The 15,975-nt window shown below is 32.5% G+C and overlaps 1 protein-coding gene across 1 annotated transcript in view; it reads right to left on the bottom strand.

The window, feature by feature from the left end:
- The window catches only part of LOC145288639 (uncharacterized), a 66,651-nt gene that overhangs the window by 6,952 nt on the left and 43,724 nt on the right, over positions 1-15,975 (bottom strand). Inside the window, exons 3-6 of the mRNA XM_080136344.1 lie at positions 11,589-11,694; positions 8,570-8,655; positions 3,969-4,055; positions 2,622-2,770 (exon numbers count right to left, since the gene is read on the bottom strand). Coding sequence (XP_079992470.1) covers positions 2,622-2,770; positions 3,969-4,055; positions 8,570-8,655; positions 11,589-11,694 — 428 coding nt within the window. The remainder of the gene's footprint in view (positions 1-2,621; positions 2,771-3,968; positions 4,056-8,569; positions 8,656-11,588; positions 11,695-15,975) is intronic.

Below are 15,975 nucleotides of genomic sequence, written 5' to 3'. Positions count from 1 at the left end.
TTTGTGGGCCAGCGCCAAGTCCTGCTGCCACACCCAGGGTCTGTCAGCAACCACCTGATTGCACCAGGGGATCACCACACTCTTCAGCATATCCAGGTACTCTTTGGTATTGACTTTCAAGCCGACTTCGAAGATATAGAGTGGCATGATGCGGTCCTCACTTGAAATCACACCAAAGACCATAACCGTGGCCGGAAACTTTGCTTAGTTGTGCCCTCAACCATTGAACCATTGGATTTGAATTTTGAGGGTGGTTCTATTATCATAACTTGGATCGGTAAAGAGCATGAGTTGTATAGCAGTGTATCTCCGATCTCCCTCATTAAATATTGTGTCACTTTCAGACATGACAGAAGACTCCTATTGCTCTTGGGATTTGTACATAACTGGCCAACTAGTAGATGGTCTGCAACAAAAAAAGAAAATCGGTTTTCATAAAACAGAAATGGAATCATGTCGTTTTTTCTAGGGCAACAATTTTATCGTTACACCTTGTACAGACTAAATTTAGCCTTGCCTTAAATATGTGTTTGATTCGTCCACATGTTGAGGATAGAGTGTGGTGTCATCACCAAATATATGCATCTCTGATACGATTGCATTGAGAAGGTTGTTTACAAAGATCAAGAATAATAAAGGTCCAAGTATCGACTCCCTGGGACGCACCTGCATTGATATTGTTTGAATGTGTGGCCATGGAGGATCTTTCTTTTAGCTAAGTTTGATGATATTAATAATTGTTCAGTAATATTGTAAAATTTAATTTTCCTAATAAAGTAGAATCTCATTTTTGTTATTTTAGAAATGGGTAGATGATTTAACAAAGGGTGTTAATTTACAATAACTTTTTTCTATACTGAAAGTATTAACTGATACATTTTAACTTCATTTTTGCTTTTAATTTCATTAAATTTTGTTAAAATTAGTTTTTTGTGTAAAAATTATGTTCAGAGATTGTTTTTGCATTTTTCATAACATTAAAATTTTTTTGATCTAAGATATAAATAATAATAAAAAAAATGCTGTTAGCAAGCTAAACACTCCAAATATATACGAGAGAGAATGATACAGGAAGTTTTGATTAAAACGTTTTTTGGCCTTCACATACCCAGATGATTTGCTGAAGGTAAAGAGAGGAAGAGAAAAAACAGGAAAGCGAAAGAAAAAAGGAAGGGAAAGAAAGAAAAAAAAAGAAATAAACTACAAAGTCGTAAATCTCTAGTGGCAAAAATCAGTCTTTAAAAAAAAAAATCCAAAAACAAAACAAAAACATAAAAAACAAAAAAAGCAGATCTAAGAAACCAAATGCTGAATAAAAAAAAAAAAAAAAAAAAAAAAAAAAAAAATGGGGTTAAATTTTAATAAAAAGAGAACTCTCATAAAACGTTTTTTTATAGTTTTAAATTAGTTATCCACGAACGTATACACCATACCCTGGACAAAGCAGGGGAGGATAGGGCAATAGCTCTAGATATATCTAAGGCTTTTGATAGAGTATGGCACGATGGTCTTCTCAGGAAAATTAGATCATATGGTATTACTGGCTGAATACTTAACATAATTAAATCCTTAAATAAGAGAAAAATCCAGGTGTCCTCGATGGTCGTACGTCAAAACAATATGACATAAATGCAGGAGTACCTCAGGGGTCGATCCTTGCACCTTTATTATTCCTGATATTCATAAATGACCTCCCTGATAAAATTGTCTTGGAGATGGGTATATTTGTGGATGACACCACGCTCTATAACAGGCACGAGGGGAAAATCAATGAGACTAAGGCAATGGCATAAATGTTAGAGGAAAACCTTCAATCTGTAGTGAAATGAGGACAAAAATGGAAGGTAACAGTCAATGCTGCTAAGACTAAGCTTCTTTCCTTTAATAATTACAAGAAACCTTCTCAACCACCAATAGCTAGGGAACATGAGTTGGAACAGATACATGGAGGGCATTGCTGCCGCTGCTGCAAAGAAGATGGAATCTCTCAACTGTGCTAGAAAGTTACTTACGCCTGAAGGAGAGTCGCTAACCTAATTGGTCCTAGACTGTCAGCTAGACTTCAGCCATTGTCCCATCAACAAAATATTGCATCTCTCCGCCTGTTTTATAAGTATTTTAATGATGGATGTTCCAATGAACTACAAGCCCCGCCCCCTGACATAAATACCCTCGACAAACCCGACAAGAAACAAAGTCTCACCCCTATACAGAGATCCCCAGATGCCAGAAAGACTTCTACACTAATAATTTCTTTTCTAGAACTGCTAGACTTTTGGAATTCACTTCCGGCTTCCTGTCCTACCTCCTCCCCGACTGTATTGACATGCAGAAGTTTCAGGTGTAATGTAAATAATCATCTTGCTGCTAAACTCCCTAAATAGTGACCCTGCAATTATGTCCCAGTTAGTTGGCCCCTACATCTTGTTTGAGGTGAAAACGCAATAAAAAAACAAAAAGAAAAACAATAAAATGATGAAAACACTCACATAAACCCGTTTGGGATGAAAATGCAATTACAAAAAAAAAGCAAAAAAAAAAAATACAAAAAAAAAACAACAAAACGATAAAAATACTAACATAAAATGGAAACAAAAAAATAAAACAATAAAAATACTCACATAAGCCAAACTAAGAACAAATTTTCCTCTTGTATCCATAGAACTTTCCTTCTGACCAGAATCAACACCAAATAAATTTATTTTGCCCGTGTGACTTCCAGTTGCTAAATAACGAGAATCTGGGGAAAATGCAATGGTCCACGCATCAGCTAAAAGAAAGAGGAAAAAAACATTTCTGTATAAAAAAGTTACAGTCATTTCTTTTTTTGCTGCTTTAAAAAAAGTTATATCAAGAAAATTTAAATTATATTTTGATGGACATAAACATATTTTAGTTGATCTTAAAAAAAATTTTTTTAAATACTTTGGATTCTTATTGAATAAGCAGCTTATCAGAATCAGATTATATTTTTGGTTTGTTTTACGACATTATTTAATGCCAAATCTGATAATTTTGAAGAAAAAGTTTATCTCTTCAAATATTTATTCATGGTGTTTAGTTGTTTGTAAAAGAAAATTGTTTTTGTTTTAGGCTTTGCAGAACATGATTGAGTTTTGCAAAAGGAAAGAGCAAAAACAATAATACCAATGTTTGGTACATTTAAGTCAGGAAGCCGATATCTATAGACAGCCTGATCTGGTAGCACCAAATATCTATATTTTAATTGTTAAATCAGTTTTAGTGGGATTGGCAAAATAGTAGTAGGGGTGATCTACTTGATTTTTTGATTAGTGTTTGGCTAAAACAAATCCAGTTTACAATTATCTATTCAAAAACAATTGATTTGTCAGCTTAAATGCTGTTTGGGTTGAACTTAAAATCAGACATGCTAACTTTATAAATTAAATTAGATTTAATAAATGAAAAGAAAGAAAAGATAGAAAATATTTTTTGTATCTTGATTGAATTAATTTTATTATTTTTTATACAAAGTAAATACTTTTTCATAAGAAATAATTGTAAATAATTTGTGATTTTCAAAGAGAAACAATTTTCTTTCAAGTCAAAATCAATTTGAAAACGCATTTTGTTTACGCATGGAAGTTGAGTCAAATCCAATATGGCATCATGTTAAACCTATTCCTTTTGAAGGAAAGCAAAATTAGAGTGCGCAATTTAACCTTTTTTTTTTATTGTAAATATATTGAAATTTATTATTTATTGCATGTAATAATAGTAATTGCATGTTTATGTAAATGTAAACATAAAAAATTATCATATTTATTTAAATTCTAATTTTCAATCCATCAGGAAAATACAGACAATATGTTTTATCATTAGACAAAATTTTCTTATATACTGAACCATTATACTTCTCAAATTTCAATGCAATCAAACTTAGAGATGAATATATTTTAATTAGTATTCCTGAAATAAGAGAATTTTAGAAAACATTGTTTGCTTACCTGGATTCGCATCAATTCCTTTGGCCAGTTTTCCAGTTTCTAAATCCCAAACTCGGATCTGACTGCCAAGACTACTTGTGGCAGCCACTGGACACAAGAGTCAGGAAATTAAACATATTTTTTATGAAAAAATTTAATATTTTATTATTTTTACCTACTGATATATTTTTTTATGAAAAAATTTAATATTTTATTATTTTTACTTACTGATACTAGTGTTTTCATGCTAATGCAATCTTCAGTTTAAGAAAAAAATTTGGACCCAATTTATCAGTAATTTTTGATTCTACAGCTTGAAACAAAAAAACACAAAAAAAAAAACTAACGTAAGGGCAAACAAACGATGTTAAATGTAAAAATCTGAAAAACAAAAACAAAAAAGAAAACAGAAAAACGGACGTTAAAACTTCTGAAAAATACCCCCCCCCCAAAAAAAAAACATGTGAAAAATGGCTTAAATAAGCCTGTTTTGATATTAAAATTTAAAAAATCGGTGGGTACCTGGGTGTTTTTGGGTGTGTATGGTTGGTTGGGTAGGGGGGTGTTAATGAAAACCTAAGAATAAGCAAAGTAAAAAAAAACAAAAAAAAAACAGAAAAACGAATGTTACATAAAAAATGGCTTAAATAACCCTGCTTCAATATTAAAATTTAAAAAAATCGAAAAGAAAAAACAAGACATTTCACACCACGATTTGAACCCAAAACATTTAGATTATGACCAAACGCTCTAACCAACTGAGCTAACACGACGTATATGAAATTGTGTCAATTCTTCAAATATTTAAGCTAAATCAGGTTATGACGTCATCTGACGCATGCGTAGAACCGATCTTGTCATGAGAGGACTGTTTTTGGAGGTGTGTGTGGGGGGGGGGTTTAAAAAAAAAAAAAAAAAAGTAAGTATGAGGATAGGATCGAACCCGTACCGTTGAGGCAAAGTTGTAAATTAAAGTGTGAAAAAAAAAAAAAATGTGTGACGTTAACCATTGCCCCACCGCGAGATGCTAACGGAAACATGTTTGAATTTATTTAATTACTTGGATTTGGCACGTGTCCGTTTTAATGACTTAATGAGGTCAAGTTTGACTGTGGGATAGTATTTCATTTACTGCGGAACGCTTTTTTTATTTTTATTTTTCTAAGATGTTATAGGAAAAAGACTAACCCACATGTGGCGAGCGACAAATGTTGAATATTTATCTTCCCGAAATCGAGCAAATTAAATAGACAGGCAAGCTTTGTTGTTAACTGTGAGATATTACGATTTATATGTGATATAAAAAGTTTTAAAAAGTTGTGAATCGACCGACCGCTTCTCTGAAAAAAGCCTTTTGTAGACATACAGAAAAAGCGAACACACATACATACATACATTTTCGCTTTTATATATATAGATATATATATATATAAACTAGAAGAGATTTTGACCGTAAACATAACTGCATACAAAATAAACATCTATTCATTTGGATTAAGATTTTATTTTTGTCAAACATTCCACATTAATATTTTGAACACTAATTTTATGTTATTCTTTCATTATATCTAAAGTTGTAATCCCTGGTTCTTGTCTGCTTGTCCCCCAACTCTTCCCCCATAAGCATATATATTCTGAAATTACATTAGCTGAGGTATAATATACCGGTTTCATACATAATTTTTATAATGTTGTTACGATTTGCTGATGATACATACATGCTCTATAACATGCATGAGGGAAGAACGGATGTACATAAATCTAAGACAATGGCAGAATCATTAAAAAATGACCGTAGTAGAATGGGGATGCAAATGGATGGTAACATTTAATGCTAGTAAGACTAAGTCGCTCTCCTTTAACAATTACAAGACGCCTCTCCAACCACCGATACCCATGACAAATACATTGAGGACTTTGTGAAAGCTGCTGCAAAAAAGGTGGGTTCCCTCTATTGAGCTAGAAAACTACTCACACCCGAGAGTATCCTGCACCTCTACAAGGCCACCATTCGCACATGCATGGAGTATTGTTGCCACATCTGGGCTGGTGCATCAACCACTAGTCTCTCCCTCTTGGATAGGGTCCCAAAACAGCGTTTTTAATCTAATAGGTGCCACTTTGTCAACTAAGCTCCAACTCCTGTCCCATCGCTGCAATGTTGCATCTTTACGCCTGTTTTACAAATATTTTTATGGGATGTGCTCTGATGAACTCGTTGCACTTGTGCCCCCTCAATGTACATATTCCCGACAAATTTGCTTAATAAATAACTCCTTCACTGTTGAAGTCTCTAAATGCCAGAAAGCTTTCTACTCTAATAGTTTCTTCTTTCGAACAGCTAGATCTTGGAATTCAATTCCTGCTACCTACTTCCCTGACTGTACTGATATGCAGAAGTTTAAATATAATGTAAACCAACATCTTGTTAATCTTTGCTAGGCATGGTCCTAAATAGTAGCCTCTTATGCCAAGTATTGACATACCTTTGTAAGGGGTGAACATGAGTAAAAAAAAAGATTATTTCTTTGTTTCGGTTCATAAATATTTATATATTTCTATTCAATTGCTTATTTAGTCTTTATATGTCTTATTTCTTATTTACTTCAGTTCAAGTTATGGCACATCAATCTTTTTGGGCTTTACAACAAGGTTTTTACATAAAAAAGTAGTTCTACAGTATGTAGATCAAATGTTTCAGCTGTCCATATGCAACATACCTTTGTCTCTCATGGCCCTATGTTCTTGTGTTGTTTACATCTATCTTACATGTACCGTGTTCTTAATCCTCTGAAAGCAAAACCCTTTTGTAACACAACAATAATGGACGCAAGTCTCTTGTGCTTTTTTGGATATAGTTGAGTTTTATTTTTGCATTCACCAGGTTAAAAATTCCTAGTTCCCCATCTTTAAGGGATGGGTGTCTTGGATTCTGCAACATTTCAATTGCAATGCACGTTTCCTCTTGCTCCCCAACCATGAATCTTGTCACAAATCCTGCCAACTGTTGCTCCTATGCACCTGGTTCTGTGATGAAAAATTAAGATGCACCTGGTTCTGTGATGTCACAATCTGATGACAATCAGGCCATATGTCAAGAACTACTTTGCACTTATTCAACCCAAGTCTAGTGCAACCCCCATAATCCCTTTTCAAAACAAACTGCAGTTGTGTTTGCAACAGATATTTAAACTTGAATAACTTTCCAACTTAAACAATGAAGCACTGTTACTCAAATCAATCTATATGCACTAGCTAAAATTGTCAGTCTGCCACCATCGGGCTCCATTATATAACAAAGGTACTTGGATAAATATATTTCATTTGGATCAGTCATCTTTTACTTTTTTTAGAAGTTGAAAATCATAAAAACAAGTGAAGCATGCATGGTCCCCCGTGAGTGCATAGTGAACGAGGCATAAAAAATGACTAAGTTCAGCATCCCCCCCCCCAACATTTAGCCCCAAAAGTCCCCAGGGGGATGTCAAATCCTGGTGAAAATCAACAAACAGTGGAGTTTTAGGTTTTAACATGTGTAAATTTGAGTTCTGCACCATAAAAAAAAAGAAATGACTAAGTCCATCATTTTGTCCCCTCCCCCATTTAGCACCAAAAGTCCCCAAGGTCTTAACATATTTAAACTTGAGTTTAGCACCATGCAAAACTGCTAAATAGACATACACAGAAAATTTTGGACAAATATGGTAAAATAGTCCTAAAAATGGAGTGTTTTTATTATCCCTAAAAGAGCCCCTGAAGCACACTCAAGAGTTATTGCAAAGTATAGACAAACAAAATTATACAGAAATCAGTTAGTTACAACTTTTCAGAAAGTTTTATAAAAATCCAAGACATCAATTTTTTTAATGAGCACAAAAGTGTCAATTTTAGCCATTTTAACCCGAAAGGCATCCCCGGGGGGACAACCGGAATTTTCCCGGAAAATTTGTTCTGTTACTTTTTTTTACTCATATCATGTTTAATGTTTGTGCAAAATTTCAAAAAATTCCACGGTGTAGTTATTAAGAAAAGTATGGATGGACGGACGGACAAAGGTAAATTTACAGGTCCAGCCTCCTTTTGTTGGGGGACCAATTAAAAAAAAAGACAAAAATGTTAATAGGAGATATATGGCTCAGAGGAGGAGTATGCAGGATTCTCACTCATTCCTGGAAAACACTGGTATGCCTCAGAGATGCTGAAGACATTTATTGAAAATTACTTCGATTAACTTCATGGAACCAATGCAGAATACACCTCCAAAATCATGTATTATAAAATTTTAAAAAATAAGAATAAAGAAAAAGATAATAGGTGTTATAGGAAACATGAGAAAAGGTTCTTCAAGCTATTCCTGTTAGTCATATAAATTTCCATCTCATGCACATAAAAGATAGGATAAAAACTTTTGCAACATTCTGATGTTTCATGATAATCATTGCTTCCGTGACATAATATATCAATAGACATCTATGTACAACTTCCAAAATACCTCTATATACAAAGCTTCCATAATACCTCTATATACAAAGCTTCCATAATACCTTTATAGAAAACTTACAATGATTGCACACTATTGCAAATTCTTCCTCGTCTATGTTTTTTTTCCATGAAAAGGATACAAGTGCCTGAAGTGTTGATGTCAATGGAAACAATCCCCAATTGATGGCCTTCGAGAATATGTCTTGGTTGAATTGTGTTGTCTTCCCTGCAACAAAATATTAAACAAAGAATAATCTACAGTAGATAGAATGTATTGAGATTATTTTTTAACGAGCTGTAGACAATTGCATTGCCTAGCTGTCCTTTTACTTTTATTTGCTAATAATTAAACAGACTTTTAGAAAATATGTAATTATTATTAAGTAATAAAAGTCTAACACTGTTGATCTGGAATGCAAAATTCAAAATTTAATGGTTTGAAAACCAAAACAAGTGCAGAATTTTTTTTTAATAAACAAACATTTATTTATTAAAATTAATCTGTTATGAATTGAAAAATCAAATTTAATTTTAATAAATAAACATTTATTTATTAAAATTAATCTGTTATGAATTGAAAAATCAAATTTAATTTTAATAAATAAACGTTTGTTTATTAAAATTAATCTGTTATGAATTGAAAAATCAAATTTAATTTTAATAAATAAACGTTTGTTTATTAAAATTAATCTGTTATGAACATTTATTTATTAAAATTAAAAAAAAAATTCTACATTTGCTTTGGTCTTCAAACCTATAGAATTATTTTTTTTTTACTTAGCAAATACATGCTAGAGCAGTGTTTTGTACTATATCAGACATTTAAACATTACACTTCAACATCTGAAAACGTGCCAAGCATCACCACCACCACAATCATGGTATGTAAGAAAAAAATAAAAGATAAAATATATTTGAAGATTTTGTTATGAATCGAAATATTGAATTTAATTTTAATAAATATGTTTATTTATTAAAAAAAAAGAAGAATTCTGCACTTGTTTTGGTCTTCAACCCGTTAAATTTTGAATTTTGGATAATTATTATTATTATAATTGGTAGTAGCTGAATTATTATTAGTAGTAATAGTATAATAGCTAATACTTAAAGTGGAGTGCATTTTGACATTATCTGAAAAACAACTTATTTGAAATTGAACTATGGGTTTGAACATTGTTCCTAAACTATATCTTTAATGAAATCATGTGTTAGTGGGAGGAAGGGAGGGAGCAGATTCATTAATTATTAGGTGATATTTAAGTTGAAATGGATTTCAGTTTTACATCCAAATAATATATTAATTAAATCATGTCTCAGTCAAAATAAATTAAAAAAATATAAATGTGTTAGAAAACAACAACAAAAATGAAAGCCAACATTAGTTTCTGCATCAGTTACAATTAAATTATTAGGGAATAAACTGTTAGAAAAAAAAAAAATGAAGAAAAAAGGTACTTGTGCAGAATTTGAACCAGACGTAACTAAGTTTGCTCAGAATATGACGTCAACTTTGGCTTCTGCCAATCGTCGCTGATTATTAAAGCATAAAACACTACGCAAGGAAAATACTGAAGTAAATATTTTAAATATAATAAAATAGATTTTATTGATCTTTTATAACATAAAATTTTAAAATTTATTTAAAAGAAAAAGTTTTGTTTTTTTTCATTGTTTATGAATTTTAATCAAACATCATAAAAAAATCATACCCAATACATGATATTCCCCAAATAATTGTCTTTGATTCGCCACCGCCAGAGGAATTCTTGTAAATGACTATTAAAGTTTGCTTTGCTAGTCCTCCTCATGGATCTGAATTTAACTTTACAAAGTCTCTAGCTACTTTCCACATGATTTGTGTGAATACTAGGATCATTTGGATCAACAAAGTTATATCTGTGGTTTACCACAGTATGGTTCAGTAAATATCTCGAAAAGAAAAAAAACACCTCGTTTTTTTTAAAATAAAACTAACTTTAATTTTAAAATTTCGATATCAACATTTACTTAACTTTTATTATAAAAGTTGTATTTTTTAACGTTATTATTTATAAAAATTACCAACACCCGATGTTTGGAAAACAGTCCATAATATATATTTCATTATAAAAGTTCTATTTTATTGTATTATTTTAATTATATTATTCGGGAAAAAACAGTTCATAAATATTTTTTAAAAAGGTCCATTTAGTTCAAATAAAGACTGTTTGAATAAAACTTATTTTTTTATTTTGCATAAAAAAAGGTACATTCTATACAGTTGTGATCGTCTGTAGCTAAAAATTTGTCGAACGCCACTTCCGGCAGATGGATTTGTAAACACAGGGATGCGGATCGTGACCTATACCTTTATTCTTATAACAAATTGTTTTAAGTGAAAACAAATGTCAAATAGATGTCAAAGTAGGGTGAGAAGAGTCAGCGAATGTGAGAGAAACTTCACTTATCAAGTAGCTTTTTGATACGCAATTTTTCTTTGCAGCGATTAATTGTTTTGTTTAGCAATATGAAACGACATCTGGCATCTGCAACCATTGATCCAATGTGGAAATATTAATCTTGCATAAAGTTGTTAGAAACAGCAGTTTGAAAGTGTGGTGTGTACTTAATTTGTTGACTTTTCTTCCAATATTTTCCCCAAAGATCGTCTGCTCCTTTGCCGTGCATTGATTGGCTGATCAGCAAGTAAAACAACCAAATTCCATAAATACTTGAAGATATAAACAACATAAATCTAGAAGTGTGAATTATTGCAGAGTTATCGACCTTGTTTGTTGAGATATTTTTTTTTCCAAGATGTTAATTTTCTTATTTAAAAATAAAACTTGATGAAATTATGTAATTTTGGGAATATAATGTTTTTGTTTCATCCTGGGTACATCTATCATACACATTTTTCATTATTTTTTTTTTTTTTTTAATATAGGACAAGAACAGAATACCTAAATCTGATTACATTTTATTATTCTGGAGAACATAGGAACACAACCAACAAGAAGAACTGGCTATTCAGAACGAAATATTGATTTTGTAGGAAAGAATGTATTAATGAAAATTTTGGAAAAATAGACTGGCTTCAATGCATTATATAGATTTAAACGCTGTCTTTTGTTACATTGTAATTTTATTAGATTAGATATTTGATATTATTTAACTCACCATTTCCATATTTTAACGACATCATCAACACTGCCAGTTACGATGCTCTCAACACCGTCATTTTCATTTCGTCCCCAAGCACAGCTCCAGATGCTGTCATCGTGGGCTGCAAAAAAAAAAAAAAAAAAGAAAAGAAAACCTTTAACATTTTATCATCACAATGGAAGATGTTGATTATGATCACTTAAAAAATGTTTTTTTTGGTTTGATCCTTTCAGTGCAAAATTAAATTTCATAGTCATTCCCGTAATGATGTAAATTATCTTTACGAAAATAAAATGGATATTTTCTGTTCTTACAACACGTTTTAAATTTCTCTTGAAGATAAACTAAGATAGTTTGATTTCTGTTCTCTAAGATATTTGATAAGATATGTGATGAAATGTAAGAAAATTAATGAAAAATGGTTTCATAAAAAAGAGATCAACAGTTTTTGTCAACAAGAGTAACTGTAAAACTCTAATGACATTCACCCCAGGGGATAGGTTGCTTTGAGTGTCTTGTTTTAAGACATATTAATCCTTTTTAGGTTATTTGATACTGAATCCAGTAAATTTAGAAAAAAATTTTATGCTTCAATTTATCTTTAAATATTTTTTTTTTTATTACATTTTCACCCCAAACAAGGCACATTGCCACTATGGTGTAGGGGGCTACTATCAGGGGTAACATCTACTAGGGTACTATGTGGGGATTTGGGTAGCAAGATGTCTGTTCACGTTACACTTGAACTTCTGCATGTCAGTACAGTTGGGGAAGCAGAGACCTGGAATGGAATTCCAAAGTCTAGCGGTTCTGGGGAAGAAACTACTTGAGTAGAAAGATCTTTTACATCTAGAGATCTCTACTGTGTGAGGGTGAGATTTAGCAGCCTGTCGGGTTTGTCAAGGGTGTTTACGTCGTGGGGGCACAAGTGCTTGCAGTTCATCAGAGCATTCGCCATTAAAATACTTGTAGAACAGGCAGAGGGATGCAACATTTCGTCGATGGGATAGAGGCTGAAGCTTAGATGCCAGTTCAGGGCCTATCAGATCGGCGAATCTCTTTTGAACCTTGTCTAGGAGCGAGAGACTAGTAGCAGATGCACCAGCCCAAATATGACAGCAATACTCCATACATGGGTGAATGGTGGCCTTATAGAGGTACAGGATACTTTCGGGTGTTAGTAATTTTCTAGCACGCTAGAGAAAGCCTACCTTCTTTGCAGCAGCCCTGGCAATGCTTTCAATGTAATTTTTCCAATTCATGTTTCCTGTGAACGTTAGGCCAAGGAGTTTGAAAGATGTACTCTCAGATAAAGAGTTGTTGGCCATTGCTATTGGTGGTAGAGAAGGTTTGTTGTAACTATTGAAGGAAACTAGTTTAGTCTTGGTGGCATTGAACGTGACAATCCATTTTTGTCCCCATTCCACTACAGATTGGAGGTAATCCTCTAGTGTTTCTGCCATTTCTTTAGATATGTGTTCATTTGTTTACCTGTCGTGCCTGTTATAGAGTGTGGTGTCATCAGCATATATACCCATCTCAGAGGCAAATTTGTCGGGGAGGTCATTTATGAATATTAGGAACAACAGAGGTCCAAGGATAGACTCTTGGGGCACTCCCGCATTTATATCATTGTTTATTCATGGAGTTTGGTTTGGTTGTTTTGTTTTACAACATATTAACCTTTTTCGGGTTCTTTTGTGCTGAATCCAGTAATTTTGGAAATAGTTTTATGTTTAAAGTTTTTCATATCTTTAAATATTTATTTGTGGTGTTTGTTTTGTTTTTTTTTTCTATAGAAAAATTGTTTTTGAAGAACATGATTGAGTTTTGCAGAGGAAAAAGAAAAACAATATAAATGTTTGGTGCAGTATTTTCAGACAGCCTGATCTGGTTGCACCCAATTGAATTCAACCCATTTTGTGTCAAGGTGGTACATCCCCGCTGATCGGCAGCTGTCTTTGGCATACTTCAGCCATTCTCGGTTCTAGCGCTAAGCAACAAAAATCATGAGAACCAGCCACCAGCCTTGATGTCTATCCTCACTGTTCCTTTGCAAGTTTTCAGTTGGGCTGCTTCTACATTTTTCCAGTCGGCAGATGTGATTGCAAAAATAGACTTGCAGATGAATTATTTCTCAGAATGTTGAAGAATGTGACCAAACCAACAAAGTCTCTTTTTAAAAAGAGTCTCTGTGATGCTTGTCTTGTATCTTACATGGATGCTGTAATCAAGGATTTGGACAGGGGGATGTATGCACAGGAAGCTATAAAAGCACTACATGTTAAAGGCATCAAATGCATGAAGATCTTTGTGCAAGAGCCAGGTCTTGCAATGATACAGCAGTATTCTGCATATCAGCATTTTGTGTACATTTTTAAAAATTGTTTTGAAATTTTTATCTTCTTGTCAAGATCACAATCTACATTTTTTCCCTTTTTCATTATCTTATAATTCATCTAATTCCATTTTAAAATGTTTCTTTTGCTGTTCTTCATCTAATCTGGCAACTTATAAAATTATTACTCCATAATTTATAATATAAATCTCACCTGTATGTTTAAATGTATGTATGTATGTATGTATGTATGTATGTATGTATGTTTGTTTGTTTGTTTGTTTGCATGTCTCACTAACACTTTCAACAGAGGCGACAGATTTTCACGAGATCGGTATCATTTTGAAGCTCGACCCTCCGGATGACAAACATCAAAAATTGGCCAAAACCATTAATTCCTTCACCCTCAACTGGGCACTTTTCTACAAGGAGGGGGGAGCACTTTTTTTGCCAATATTTTTAACAGCTATCGCCTCTTTTTGATTGTCTAGCCTTAATTTAAACCTACGTCACTTCCGGTTTGGCGATGGGCACAACAGCTAACGCATCATGTTTTTTTGTTCCTGTTCTTTTTCTCCTTCATGGTACGGGTTCAAGCCTGCCTACAACCACTTTACTTTTTTTTTTTTTTGCTCAACACACACCTACAAACACCTAAGCAACCCTGGGCACCCAGGCTGGTTATCTATAAAGGAGGAACAAATCTAAAAGATCTCAATTATAAACTTTGACATCTACCATGTCCCGCAAAAAAGTTTTTGGCTATGACTTAATTTCTTGACCTTTGAAATATCTGTTAAATCTGAAATGACACTTTTTCTCATCAAACCTTTTTTTTTTCTTTCTTCTACATATATTTCTGTCTGTTTGGGCTTTCTTCCAGTACAACTTTTGTAGAATGTTTTTGACTCGTGATGAGGGTATGAGACGAATGGATTGGCCAATCATTTTTATGACCAATGGCTGTGCTAAACAACCAATGAAAACGTCCCAAAATTATTATAAAAATTGTTGAATTTTGGATTCAATCAGTTCGCCGTTTACTACATCACGGACCGCATTTAATTCTTGGCCGCCATCTTGGTTACTGATCTGAACTACGCCGCCATCTTTGTTCAACACAATGTCTCAAAACTTAACAACTTTTCTGCCTTTTCCTGTTGCTTGTAGACTTTGGAATTCCCTGTTTTCTGCTTCCCTGACAGTACTAACCTGCTGAAATTTAAATGTAATGTGAACAGACATCTTGCTACCCAACTCCCCACAGACATAGTCCCAAATAGTAGCTTCTTACAGTCAGAGTAGCAATAATATGCCTTGTTTGGGAGTTTATATCTATATAAATAAAAATGTAAAATCGTGTTTGTTACTAACTGATAATCTAAAAAACTACTGAACTGATTGCTCCAACATTTTGCAATAGCGTTTTTATCTAATCCAGGCGTGTCTTTATATATTTAAGATGAAAAAATATTACAATATTAAAAAAAATTTTTTTCCAAAATCGTTTCTTCTTGACGAAAGTTGATCATTTTGAATGCGACAAAAATTTGTTATTTTTCTTCATTTTTTTCTTAGTGATTGTTTTACTATTTTGCTTTACACGAATATGTTTATTTTCATAGATTTTTACTATCAAATAATAATAAAAAAAATTCCTGTGTTTCAAAAAATGCCAGAAAATAATTGACTGCAACTTTACTGTTAGTCATGTGCGTAAGAAACTTTTTTTTATTGCCAATAGTGTATTCGTTGCTTTAGTGGTCAGTATTTTTAAACGTTAAACTAACAAATATATTCATTTATATTTCCTACACAATCACATTGCAACATAAAAAAATAAACTATATTTTAAATGCTGCAATACAGCCATGTAAGAAGCATACACGAATAGTGATTATTGAAACTGAACATGTCGGTGTATTGTCTTTTTACCAATCGCTTATTCGTGAAGTGGTCAGTATATATATATATATATATATATATATATATATACGAGCAAAGAGTTAATAAAACATGTTAAAAAACACTTTGAAAAAGAGTTAAAAACATATTTAATCTGAA

The sequence above is a fragment of the Euprymna scolopes genome, chromosome 2 (assembly GCF_053919585.1).
Source record: "Euprymna scolopes isolate OS-2025 chromosome 2, ASM5391958v1, whole genome shotgun sequence".
NCBI classification, from domain to species: Eukaryota; Metazoa; Mollusca; class Cephalopoda; order Sepiida; family Sepiolidae; genus Euprymna; species Euprymna scolopes.
The sequence above is the reverse complement of the archived record's forward strand: the minus strand, read 5'-3'. Positions and strand labels throughout refer to the sequence as shown.